Here is a 14,388-nt window from a genome sequence, read left to right on the forward strand (position 1 = left end):
GTGCAGCAGGAAAAAAACAAAACTGTGTAGACCTTAAAAAGTTAAAATATTAACCCTTTCTGACAGCTTCCAAATGAATTTTTCCCTTATATTTAACTTTTCTATCTCATTAATCTCCATTGATTATATGCATTTTTTTGTGTGAAAATCAGTTATTTTATTGATTTAGCTTACTCTTTAATATACTGTAGATTTTCATAAAAGCTCAGAAATGGAATATATTTGAATAAATTCAAAGATTATTGCATACATATAAGTGAGTTTTTCTGCAAAATATGTCATTAACTGACCATAAAAACAATTGTCTATAACCACTGTGTTTTATCAAACCACACTGTTGCCCATTAAGTTGGAACAAAATATGTTTTACTTCTTCTCATGAAATAATTGATAGATAAATTGTAGCTGGAACTCAGTATGTATTCATTTACCATAGAAAAAAAATATTGTAAAAAAATATAAATTCCTTGAAAACAGTTCAAAACATTTTGTTGTATTTAATTACAGTTCTACAGACACAAAACTATAGAGGAAAGCCATGGTGCCCTTGATGAGATAAAATGTATTTTTATTTTATGTTATTTTATTTTATTTTTTAAAACTGATAATGGCATATATTATGCAGTTTATTAACCCATCAAGACCCAAACACCTATCCTCTCCCAAAACCATCTACTTAGTTTAATAGCTGTTGGTCCACTAAGCCTATAAATCCATGTAAATTATTGGTGTAAAATGCAGTTTGTCATCTTTTCATGGTCCTCAGATATGACCCATTTGGACGTTCAGAGGCTCCGTAGTGAACATGGAAATACCACCATCTTGTACAACATTGATTCACCAGTAAAACCTATGGGACTTGATCAATAACAGGGGATTGAGATTGGGGTTTATGTTCAGTTAATGATAGATTTGCTGAAAAAGTCACTTTTTCCTCAATTTTCTCTGTTTTAATATAATAACCCTCAATTTTACTCTGAGCTTTAATGAACACCTATATGATCAGTAAATTAAATGTAGGAAAATAGATTATTCCCCCCAAAAAAATAACAAAACAAAACAAAAAAAAAAACAGAGGATAATATTACAATAAATGGTGCTGCTAAATCACTTAAGGAATGTTAAATACAGAGAAAAATTAACTTGGGAACTGACAGAAATGTAACACTGTCCTTATAGGTTAAGCACCTCTAGGCAAGTTTGTGGTGGTGGACCATAAAATAAAACTCACTTCACTTGAAAGTCTTAATGCTCATGTAGAGGACAAATCTTCACCAGATTCAATATCTAAAAACAAGAACATTTCTGTGTCTTCTTTAACGTGGGGTAGCACAGTGGTAGTTAGCACTGTTGCCACACAGAAGGCCTTATGGACTGATTCTGTGTAGGTTAATTGCTCGCTTTGAAATAACCCATAGGTGTGAACCTCCAGAGGATTAATCGGTTCAGAAAATAAAGAATGATATAAAACCGTTCTGTTTTGGATTCAGACAGAGTGTCTTGAGTCTTTAGTTGCAGCAGAACATCCCCTTTTATTCCGTTCATCACCTCTCCTCATGTGACCTGCTGATGCACCTGCTGAATTTGTCCTGACCTTGTTTTTTCAGCATCACTCATTCACTGACCTGTCCTTGACTGCCCCTAGACATCATTATGTATTTGCTTTGAAGCATATAAGCAATGACCAGCATATTCAGACAACCATAAAACATCAGGGTCCTTGGGTTCCTCGTGTTGCAGCTTATCTCCACAGGTCCCAGGTGTCTGAAGGTGTCAGACATTCTGTGTCCTTGGTCTCCTTCTGCAGGTTCCTGCTTCACTGCTCCCTTCAGCTCTCATCAGTACATACGACATATCAAAGCACTTATTATCCTGGAGCTATCCTAGAGGTGTACCTTAAATTATCTGTCTTTGAACTCCTTCAGCAGCTCATATTTCCTCAGATGTCACTCACACAATGCTTTGTGAGCCCTTTAGTTTCATACACAACTTCTGTTAATAAAATATACCATCATATTCTTATGGACAACCTCAGCTGTGTCAAAAAAAAATAGTTCATTAGCCTTTGTCTTCATGTAAGTGATTTTGGAATTTATTATGTGAAATTATTCAAATAAATTAGTTACACAGTAAAAGTCTCCAACACTTTCCCACTAAATGGGATATTATGGGGGTTTAAGGGGCATTTACTGCAAATTTCTGAATTATTTTGTTCATTTTGGTGAGGAACATGGCTAAAATGTGGTAAAAGTTTTGTGTCAGTGCGTACTTCTAGAACAGAGAACTCAGTACTGTGTGTGTCAGCTTGTTTCAACAGCCTTTTGAAACTTACTAAGTCTATATTTCAACAAGGTTTTTCTACATTTTGCATGAGTGACTGTAGACGACACTGCAATTAAAACTGCTGTTGTTAAGTTTGGTTTCCCTAATAGGTCAAATATTGTACTTTCAGTGTTTGGTGTTCCGATTCCTGAGTTTTAATTGTGTTAATGTGTTTTAGTGGTGTGTGTTGGTGTTAAAAGTTACATGTGATTCAAGACCAGCTGAATGGGGGGCTGTGGTCTAGTCCACCAACTCTATTACTATTATTAATTTATTTGTGCATTTTCTTCATCCAAGATTATTTTAAATTATTATTTATGCTTTTCACCTCTGCCAATGAGGTTACAGTTTTGACCTTGTGTTTATTAGTTTATCTGTTGCATGTGCAGTGCAAATGCAGTATTTTTATTTTGTTTTTTCATAATACTGTCAACAGGATTATGCAAAAATAAAATTAAAAAAATAAATAAATAAATAAAAATAAAAAATAGGGTATTGATTTTCGTACAGCTAGCTGAAAGGGTAGTACATTGGTCAAGGATGGACCCACTATAGGTTTCAAAGCAGATCCATGAAACTGTCTATTTTAAAAAGACTTTAAAAATTATTTTATACAGAATTTGACTTTTTAAGTTGTGGACCCAAAGTATTTTTCAACTGTTTCAATAAAGAAATAGTTGTTAGTTGTTTAATGTTTTATAGAACACTGAACATTCAAAGGAGGTTATCACCATCAGCATTTTTGAAAATTCTAAATGAAAATTCTAAGAATAAGAAAAAATCCTTTTAAAAATTGTTAAGGTTATTGCCTTGATTTCTTGCAGCATTCAGTCATCTCCTGCTGTCTTCAGTGAGAATAATTTGTTGTCCTTGTTACTTTGGTAAATAACACATTCATTTGAGACACACTCCCTACATGTGGATCATTACTGTGTGCATCTGGCTTGGTCATAGTTTGATTGATATTTTAAAGGCCACTAGAGGGCGTCAGTGTATCATTTCTCCGGATGAAACATTTACAGTTAATGGTCCTCACATAAAGAGGACAGTGTATAATCATAATAAAGTGCTGTACAACAGAGAGAATTGATCAAATGAGCAATTAAATGTAGAAAGTAGAAAAAGATTCCCATTTAAATTATCCACCTAAGACTCTACAATGCATTTGTGACCTCTGTTGTCCACTGCACAGTGTAATAAAAAAAGATGAATAAAAATGCATCTGAAAAATTACTGCATTGTGGTATTTTCACCTTAGACCAATATTTGAGGCAAAAAATGCAGAATGGGTCATGGAAGGTTATTACTGTTATTGAAGCCTTTCATGATAATTTTGAAATTACGTGAATTGATTTTTGTACTTTACAATCTTAACATCCGGTATTACCATAAACAATGATTTATAATAGCATGCCTTCTCAAACAGACCCCTTATCTGTCATGATTTGTCCGAAATTCTTATATAAGAACTGATATGGGGTCGCAAAAGGAGGGTGATATGTCTTCTCAGGGTAAAATGGTAGGACTCTATGTGGGAATCCCCATGAAATCCCCTACTATTTGACGTCATGTTATGTTATGTTCAAACAAAATAAAACTATGCAGCTCTTAAAATATAAAAGTATTAAATTCAAAACCAAAATATTTCACCACAATTAAAAGCTATGCTCAATAAAAAAAAATACAATAATTGGCTCTAAGATGTGCTGAAGATGAATAAAACACTATCTTAATCACTTCCCCCTGCTGCAGTCTTTCTAAAGTCCCTTTTCTCTTGGGAGTGGGTTAAGATTAATGCACAGTTCAAAAAGCTAAATATCATTTGGCATTTTTTTTTTTTTTAATGTTAAATAGTAGCTCAAAACTTGCAGCCCTAAGAACTCAACTGCCCAACGGAATGAATATTTACTACCATCACTTTAATGTGGTCAGTCCATGCTAAAACCATTAATCAAGCAGAGGCCAAGAAGGACAAAGCTGGAAAAATGGTTTGTTTTTACATAGATCATATGTCTCAACCTCTCTTGAATACAATGACAGACTTACTTTTTTGTACATCTTTGCACCAGCTTCAGCAGCCAGTGTCCTTACCTTGACTTCTCTGTCACCCAGAGTAAAGGAGCAAATGAGGATTAAACATCTTGATGTGTTCTGGGACTCGCATTAATAAATCATTCAAATATTTGGTGATGCATGAACTCAAGAAATACCTCCATGACAGTTAAGTGTAACATTTGGGAAATCACAAATAAGTGACTGTGCATGTAATGCATATAGTGGCCAGGATTTCTATTAACTTGAAATGTAATTTATCAAATTTACTTCTAGCATTTAATATCACAAAACAGCTTCAGGAAAATGTGATGCAGTAATTGTTTGCGTGGATATTGACAAAATACTGTAAATATACAGTACAATATCATCAACATACATCAGTTAATGACATGTGTCTATGAAACTTTGTGCCAGTTTGGGTCATCTATTAAATTTGTGAATAAACAGTGACAGCTTGCATTGTAGGATTTCTAAACTGATTTTTGTAGTGACTTGTATTTTACAATTGTTTCATGTCTCGTCGATATTACTGGCCCAAGATGCAAAGAGTGCTTTAAAAACATATGTTGACAGGTGCTAATTTTTATTTAATGTAATTTTTTTTTTTTTTTTTTTTAGAGATTTTAGAGATGTTTTGAAAGCTAAAATTTCCAAAACAGTCCAAAACAGGCAACAACCTCTGACAAATTTCAATACAAAAGAAGACTACCTGGGATATTCTGTTTTTCTAAATGATGTCTTAATTGGTGTGTCCACGCTGTTCCATGAAGACTGCACACACCCCGGTTTCTGAGGTTGGCATCCACCAGATTTGTTCAGACACAGACAGGGCTCCATAATTACCATCCTCTATTCAGCAGCACTGCCTGTGCGTCAGCACAAACGTCATATTTGAGCCGCACATGGGGACAGGACATTGGAGAGAAAGAGGAAAGAATAGGGGAGGGGAAGGGAGGGGAGGAGAGGAGAGCACACCTCAGATGTAGTGTTGTGGCTGCTGCTGCTCACAGGCAGATGTGCTGTCATTCCCTCATTGTCTCTCATACACAAGGTGAAAGAATTACAGGAAGGAGCTTTGTTCTTGGATGACTGCATGGCATAAAACATAGATCTGTGCTGGGTTAGAAATGCTAGCTGAGTGAGTGCATGCAGCACCGTAGCCTCCACTCTGAGATGACAGCTTATTGATTCACGTCTGGTTTGGCTGGGAGCCCCATGTGATTATGAAATATGGCCTAATGATTTAATAAGGTGACGCTTGGTCTGGTACATGCCAGCTAAAGACTTGATGATTGGTGATTGCTCTCTCTTTTTCTATTGGTTTCTCATAGACTTTCCAGATGACATGCACCTCTTGTTGTGGGTGGTTACAGTCTGTAGGTAACACTGTAATGGCTTTTGTCATGTAAGGGCAAAACCTTCTTCATATTATACTCACTTATACTTGAACTGTATGGCTGAAATGCACCTCTTGTATTAACATAGTTCAAAACAGATCTCCAACAGCGTTCTGTCTGATTGGCTGTGTACAGGTCTATGCCCAGCATAATAATATGATGATAATCATGATAATCACAGGACAACGAGGATGATGAAGACCATTATGACAATTAGAGCTTGTAAATTGAAAGGTCCTTATATCTCATTTATGCACATTACCTGAAGCCAACTAAATGAATTAAGCAACCTCTTTCATGCTTGCCCCCCCCCCCCCCCCCCCCCCCCAGGCTCTCAAGGACGCTCCTTCACAACTCAAGGCCTGTATGTGACAGACCTGCCACGCACAGAGAAACTTTAACTCCTAAGGGGCTAAAAAAAAATAACATAGAGGAACTCTCGATCGATCCGAGAGTGGCCAGTCCATGCAGTGCCCAGGTGCCCTTGAGCAAAAAGCATCCTCTGCACCTGTCCTGACCCTTCCCTCAGACCTTTGTGCAAGCAAAGACGAGGAGCCGTTTCCCAAAGGGAGATCATTGAGGTATCACGTTCTACATGATGTGCTTTGATGCTGGTACCCGTCCTCCTCCTGTGTTCTCCCTCCTCTCTCCTTGTTGCAGCCTTCATCCCTGCCTCCCTCATCGCCGGAACAGCGGTGCGCATCACACGACTCTCCCATCCTGACTGTCATTTAGCCCTCATCCCTCATCCACCACCACCATCACAACCAACCTTCTGTCGGCATCCATAAACAGAGAGAACATTGTGTCGAGGAGGCTCCAGCCAGTGCGTGTCAGCTGAGAGAGAGAGAGAGAGAGAGAGAGAGAGAGAGAGAGAGAGAGAGAGAGAGAGAGAGAGAGAGAGAGAGAGAGAGAGAGAGAGAGAGAGAGAGAGAGAGAGATCCTCCTTGGCACCCACCCGTCAGTGTGGCAGTGTGATTTTGACTGACTGGCTGATTCACGGGGGATTCTGGGGGGGAACAAGCAGAAACAAACAGAGAAGGGACGACACTCTGCTGTTTTCTTTTTCACACCTTGTCGCTCCTCTTGTCTGTCAGACTGGTCACAGCCGATGGTTTTCTAGCTGTGCCTCCTGCATCCCCACATCACTCTCGGATTTTCCTTTTTTATTTCTCCTCTTTTGCATTGGCCGAATCGAGGCTGGTCCCTGCCAATCTGGGCCGGGCCGTGGATCTGTCTAGCGAGCCTTAGCTGAAGTTGGCACCCGAGATGAGCGCCTGGAGACCCGCGAGCGGGGCTCTCACTCCGCCGCGGAGAGGGTCTGGGTCGTGGCGGTGCTGCTACTGGTGGTGGTGGGTTGTGGTTGTCGGGATGGCAGTGGGCTCGGGGGACACTTGGAGGTCCGCGGAAGCATGCCCATCTTCATGCATCTGCAGCAGCACCAGGATCTCCTGCGTGGACCAGGAGAAGGGGATCAGTGGTTTCCCTGTACAACAGTGTGATCCGGAGATGGAGAACATCACCGACATGTGAGTGTCTCACATAAGCATCATTTACAAAAAAAAAAAAAAAAAAAGGAGCTGAGGGCTTCATAAATGCTCTGTATTTGCTGCTTCATCAGTGTACTGGCTGATGGATTTCTCAGACTCTTGGTACAGATCTCCATCCTTTATTCTACCTCTGTCAGCTGTGTCTGGGCTGACACAAATACACACAAAGACCGAGAATGGTTTGTCTTTTTTTCTTTTTTTTTTAAATATCTTTTCTGCGCATCCTCATCACATGCATGAATTAAGGACCAAATGATAAATTGCTCAGTTGAGACAGACACTGAGATCCTGATGATTTATCCGGCTGGGGCTCGGCACAGACTCTTCGTGTGTAACCTATATTGCATAACACACTCATTGGCATCACGGGGCACATCATTTTTAACACCAGAGTGGATGCAGCCCATTTAGAAATCGGAGCAGTTTTCACTGATAGATTCGATCCTAATAAACAGACAAAGCCCAGTCTGTGGCAAGTGCGTGCAGGTATTTTGCGTGTGCACATGTATGTGTACGGGGACGCGCACTTCCAGAGACTACTGTTCAAATATTTGCACAGACTCTTCCCAAGATGCATATGAATGTTTTGACATGAACCCGAAGAGCAGAGCAAAATCAATGCAGAAAAAAAAAACAAAAAACGAGAAAACCCCCCCAACATTTTTCCACTCAGAGTCAACATTTACACGCATTTGGAGCGTGGACCCTCCCTTATGGCTGTCAGGCGATAAGTCAAGATGACACAAAATCTGTGTCTGTCACTGACTGTGTTTAGTACCATTTTCTGGTGCATTTTATAAGGCGTCATTCGGCCTTAAAATGTCTCCGCACACATCTCTGGGCCAGAAAACTGAAATATTTAATTGCTGCAATATCTTTCTGGGCGAAGATAAACGGCCTTGTTGATAATCACTTTTGTCAGAGATAAACAATCTTTTCTGTCTCGGCGGCCTTGGAGAAGCCTTGGATGCTGTTTAAATGAGCCAGCAATCTGGTGAAAAGCATTCACCCAGAGCTTGGCTAATGTAAACAGACAAATTACTGATGACCGTGCGACGTCTAATTCCAAACGACCTTGCCAAAAACCGGAGAGAAAGGTTATCGTGTCCCCTGTCTGTGTTAATTGGTTACACATCCTAGGTTCAGGACAGCTCTGATCTCCATAGGATGATCCACCTGCACTCCTCAGGGGTTAAAAACTTAAAACAGTCTCCAGTTGTGTCACTGCTCCATGTGGCTGCTTCGTTTAGATCCCTGTGCAGTTGTATCCTCACAGATTTATGAGTTTAGGATGTGTTACAGGACTCTGTGGTGTTGATAAATCAAATATCATGCAATAACATCCATACAAGTAATGCTGTTGGTTTGTCTTAGATACATACAGCCTTTAAGAAACTGAGGAAATGCATCTTAACCCGTAAAGACCCAAACTGATCAAATCCACTGGTGACCAAAATCATTTACTGATCTAAAAAGTTAAATCATCGGTGATCCAGTAATCCTATCAATACATGTAAATAACTGGCGTAAAATGTAGTTTGTCATCTTTTCATGGTCATCAAATATGACCCATTTAGACGTTCAACACCGTCATCTATAACATTCACCAGTAAAACCCATGGAGTTTGATCAGTGACAGTGGATGGAGAAACTTGTTTTTATGTTCAGTTACTGATATATTTTACTGAAAAAGTCACTTTTTCTTCAGTTTTTTCTGTTTCTGATATAATAATCCTCAACTTTAATTTGAGATCTTATGAACGTCTGCATTATCAGTAAATTAAACACAGGAAAATACCAAATTTTCACTCAAGAATGCAAAATACTGAGCATAATATTAGAATAAATGGTGATAAATCACTTATAAAGTTAAAATTAGAGAGAAAAAAAAATCATTTGGGAACTGCCACAAACATAGCATTGGGTCTTTATGGGTTTAAACTTTTATTGCTTTCCTTTTAGAAACACTGCAAGTATCTAGTGTTTATTTGTAAAAGGAGTCATTGTATTCCCATTGCATCCAAACTCACATCTGAACATGTAATTTCATTCTATAGACTATCATGTGTGTTTGTATAGTTAGCACAATATTCCAAAATTATAACAGATAGTTTTCATGTCAGCTTTTTTTCTTCATTTTAAAAATTGTATAATGTTCTTAGAGGGTCAAAATTTTACATACACTTTAATATTTGATAGCATCATTGTTTAAATATGTAACTTTAATCAAATACTTGGGTAAGCCCTACACAAGGTTCATACAACATTCTGTAGGAGTTTTGGCCCCTTTGTCAACCTCATTCCACAAACCCGTATTTTCACGTCATTCCATAAATATTCCGCTGGATTAAGTTCAGGGTTTTGCGATGGCCTCTCCATAAGCCGTGGTTACCATATTGGTAGCATCTCAGTCCTTCTGCTTCCTGGGTGATGATTTCTGCTGAAGTTTGAACATGTCCACATCATTTTCATCTTTATGACATGCACCAGTACCTCTTACAGCCAAATGATGTCACAGCACGATGCTCCACCCACTGTGGGATGTGTTCTTTGGGTATACACGCCTCACCCTTCGTCCTACATACGTAATGTAGATGGATATAGCCAAACATTTCAGAGACCATTCATCTAAAAGGTCAGAACTGTGTCACGAGACAAACTTTGGTTTTTGTCTTTGTGCTATGTTCTGGAGCAGTGTCTTCTTCTTTGGGTGGTAGAATTTTGGATTATGATGACAAAGCACTTTATTTAGTGGATAGAGATTTTTTTGTACCTCGATACCTTACCTACAGCATTTTTACTTATTCATCAAATGCTGCCTTGATCGATTTGACATCTATGGTGTTCACATGCTGTGCTTGTTTGTGCAGATTAATGTGATAACCTCAAACATCTGGACATTTCTTTCAGAGATAAACCTGCACTATGCAGCAGTCTATATTTATAGACACTTGAAATACACATTCACTGTCAGGAAAAGTATCTGGCGATTTTTCTATGCCTTTCTTTGGGGTTTTTAACAGTATTTATTTATTTATTTATTTAATTATGTCTGTATGTATGTATGTATGTATGTATTTATTTAGTTAGTTAGTTAGTTATTTAGTTAGTTAGTTATTTGGGACAGTGCATATTACTGAACAATTGCAGCTGTAAATATACCAGATTGTAACAACAGTGCTAACTTCCATCTGTAGTCCCTAGCCAGGTGATAAGAAAGACAACTGACAAAAGACAACACATCATAAAAACACACAAAACAACCCAGTGAGGACAATCCACTGATGGTCACAGTCTTGGTTTTCCTTTGTCCAATGTTTAAGTTGCGATTTGAAGGAGGCATATGATTGGGAGTGTCTTATGTAGAGTGATAAACTGTTCTGATATTTAGTCTCAGTGACAGTGACAGACCAAAGACCTTGGCTGATTTATTTATATTTTCCCACAATGACAAGATTCAGATTCAGATTCTTTATTTGTCATTTAAACATTTCCATCATAGATGTAATGGAAAAACAAAATGATGATGCACTGGTCTCTGAAAAAAAAACACACACACGGATAAAACACTTACAGACAGAATAGTCAGTATAAAATATATAAAAATCCATAAATAAATAAATAATGCACATAATAAAATCAAGTTAAAGGGCCTTTGGTGTGCAGAGACCCTAAACTACATCCTCCACTAATCCTCACTAACGACAACTGTCCAATCTGGAGCTCCAGAAGCTTTGAGGCATTTTAAAAGCCAGGTATATATACAATAAACTTTACACCGTCTGAAATTAAAAACCCTCTGAACTGCTATTCTGAGATTTCACATTATCAAAATACAACAGTGGGGCAAATAGTAAGAATATGTTCAATTAAATTTTTCAATTTCCTCTGTAATCCACACTCAGCATCGCTCTGTGATCACAGTAAAGACCTCCTATCTGCTGGAAATATTACATAGGATTTATAAATCATACTGTCTAATTCCTCTGTGGTTTTTGTGTCTGGATACACACTGCAGCCAAGTTGTGTTTAGTAACTAGGAACCCCCCCCCCCCCCCCCCCCCCCCCCCCCAAAAAAAAAGCACTCCAGTCAGTGTGATGTTTTACGTTCCTTGGAATCACATGTTTGATCCATTGTATATAAGTGTAATGATAATAACAGGTGATTTTTTTTTTTTTTTTTGGTCAAACAATAAGAAGAAAGGTGTCATGTTTCCATCTGATCATAGACATGACCCCAAAGCTGTGTTATTTCTAAAGTACATACTGTTTCTCAAAAGCCGTTCGCATAGTCACACTCATCCACACATGAGAGTTTCCTACAGTGTCACCACAATCATCTCCTGTTGGCCCTCAAACACCACCAGGTCAAGTGTTTTACTCAAGTGCATCTGTTCTTCTTTTCAGCTCCCATCAGCCCACTGTCCTGTCTGTTCCACACCAGCTGTGGTTCCTACAGGACGTTGCTTTTTTAATTGTAAACCCTAATGATATGGGTTTATGTGTCTCGGTGGAACGTTGCTGTTTATGTTTCCCTCCGTTAACAAATGAGCCTTCTGACACACACTTGTATCTCCTGACAGTTACATCGCCAACCAGAGCAGCTTCTTCTCCATCAACGACAAAGACCTGCACTGCTACAAGAATCTCAGGAACTTGTGAGTCTTTTAAAGCTTTTATAAGTGAGACAAACACCACAGCCCAGGGCGTGCATCCTTGTTTACTGTCAGTCGACAAATTAGCTAAAAAACACACACAAAAAAAAACCGCACACAGCATTTTACGTTGTTTATGTTGCAGCTTATTCTGTGGCTTCTCTGTTAACCACACCACTTAGTTATATTAATGTTGCTTTAAAATGTTTCTGTGCGGTGCATAATGTTCAGACTTAGAGACTTGATATACTGTGACAAGCATTTAATGTTGGACAAGGAACAATCTCCCTGTATTTTTATATTCATTTGGTTCTTTATAATGCTTTGCCTTATATTACACTGTCTTTTGCTTAACACTTTATCGGGCAAGTATTTTTGGTAATTTTCACACATATTACAAGACAGTGACAGCAACAGTTACAGTGAGGACAGTGGGTCGACAATCTCTGGTCCAATGTGGTCTACAGGGTCTGTAAGGTCCACTTCTGCATGAACAGTGAGTGTGCCTGCTTTGTTAGGTACCATGAAGTAATGGTACTAATGTAAGGAATTATGTTCAAAGGGAGAATGTGGATATGGACAGGTGTCTGGATCAGCACTTACATTGGCCTAATGTGCTAAAATACATGTTCCTTTCAGCTTAGATGTGTTTTTCTTGTATTTTTTAAATATATACTTAATGGATTTTATTTTATTTTTTATTTTTTTGCCACTTATGGGTAAGGAGCCAAATAGGGTGCCTTCATTAACCATGATTTTCTACATACAGGGTGGGGAAGCAAAATTTACAATGAACATTTAGTTGTTTTTTCTCAGCAGGCACTACGTCAATTGTTTTGAAACCAAACATATATTGATGTCATAATCATACCTAACACTATTATCCATACCTTTTCAGAAACTTTTGCCCATGTGAGTAATCAGGAAAGCAAACGTCAAAGAGTGTGTGATTTGCTGAATGCACTCGTCACACCAAAGGAGATTTCAAAAATAGTTGGAGTGTCCATAAAGACTGTTTATAATGGAAAGAAGAGAATGACTATGAGCAAAACTATTACGAGAAAGTCTGGAAGATACTATTAAAGAAGAATGGGAGAAGTTGTCACCCGAATATTTGAGGAACACTTGCACAAGTTTCAGGAAGCGTGTGAAGGCAGTTATTGAGAAAGAAGGAGGACACATAGAATAAAAACATTTTCTATTATGTAAATTTCCTTTTGGCAAATAAATTCTCATGACTTTCAATAAACTAACTGGTCATACACTGTCTTTCAATCCCTGCCTCAAAATATTGTAAATTTTGCTTCCCCACCCTGTAAAAGTTTCATAAAAGTATGTTATGTCCTCCAATAACACAACAAGGTTGAAATGTTGAATTTTAGAGTATTTCTATGAGCGCCCTATAAAGGGTTAAGGCAACACTGTTCATGTCTGGTGACTTAAATCCTTCAGCTTTTAGTGTGAGCCCCGGTGTGTCGTCGCCCCCCCCCCCACACACACACACACACACACTATCTCGTTTCATTTTTTCATCTACAACTAAGTATCCACATCCCAGTAGTTTTTAAGGCAGTTAAGTAGACTGCTCCTAATTTCCCAGGCAATATGAAATGGTGGACATTTAAGCTCAATGTGGCCTGCTTAGAAGTTTATCTGCTTCTAATTGTGGTCAATCCAAGTGAGAACGAAACAATAAATGGTGGTGGGATGAGCCTATTCTACATGTCTGAACAATACTTTACACACAATTATATTCTGTACACTGTTATTAGCTTGTAAGGCAGGGACTTAATCACTTTTTTCATTATCACTATATTAAATGTCCAATTTTAGAAATGATTGTTATCGCATTTTCTCCAATTCCAGTCCCGTCAAACCAGATCAATCAGTTACAGAATTAAACCGACTTCATATCAGATAACAATATTGTCCCAGTGACCCGAGCTGATGAAGGACACAGAGTTTTAATCCCAGTTTATACAACACTGTATAGAGACACCTTATTGAGACATAGCCTTTATCCATGTATTTGCATGGCTGTATTTTTAGAGTAAATGTCTCCTCAGTATAAACATCTAATGAACAATTTCTTCTTTGTGTCCATTTAGAACAGTGTACACACGTATCTACAAATTTATGCCCACAAAGCACTGCAGTGTCTGTTGATGCTCTCATTAAAATCCTACATTTAGTCCAATAATATCTGCCCTACAAGCCTTAAATATCCATTCTCAGTTTGGTTCATGAAACCTGAACTATGTAAAATTAATTTCTAAAAGTTCCTACTTCAGAAACTTTAACCCTGTTTGATGAGTATTAGGTTTAATTTATTAGAAAGAGGAGACATTTCTGTTCCCCTCAGTCCTCACAGATCTTATCTTTATCTTAATCCCAATAATGTTCTAAACG

At 38.1% G+C, this 14,388-nt stretch overlaps 2 protein-coding genes across 4 annotated transcripts in view; one reads left to right on the plus strand and one right to left on the minus strand.

The window, feature by feature from the left end:
* The window catches only part of LOC115425693 (solute carrier family 28 member 3-like), a 26,541-nt gene extending 20,048 nt beyond the window's left edge, over positions 1-6,493 (minus strand). The window contains exons 1-2 of the mRNA XM_030143383.1: positions 6,393-6,493; positions 4,369-4,423 (exon numbers count right to left, since the gene is read on the minus strand). Of these exons, the coding sequence (XP_029999243.1) occupies positions 4,369-4,423; positions 6,393-6,493 (156 nt within the window). The remainder of the gene's footprint in view (positions 1-4,368; positions 4,424-6,392) is intronic.
* A 227-nt stretch (positions 6,494-6,720) lies between these two features.
* Positions 6,721-14,388, plus strand: part of ntrk2a (neurotrophic tyrosine kinase, receptor, type 2a) — a 107,527-nt gene continuing 99,859 nt past the window's right edge. For all 3 annotated transcript variants that reach the window (XM_030143451.1, XM_030143450.1, XM_030143452.1), the window contains exons 1-2: positions 6,721-7,303; positions 11,908-11,982. In XM_030143451.1, the coding sequence (XP_029999311.1) occupies positions 7,044-7,303; positions 11,908-11,982 (335 nt within the window). In that variant the 5' untranslated portion in view covers positions 6,721-7,043. The remainder of the gene's footprint in view (positions 7,304-11,907; positions 11,983-14,388) is intronic.

The sequence above is a fragment of the Sphaeramia orbicularis genome, chromosome 9 (assembly GCF_902148855.1).
Source record: "Sphaeramia orbicularis chromosome 9, fSphaOr1.1, whole genome shotgun sequence".
Taxonomy (NCBI): Eukaryota; Metazoa; Chordata; class Actinopteri; order Kurtiformes; family Apogonidae; genus Sphaeramia; species Sphaeramia orbicularis.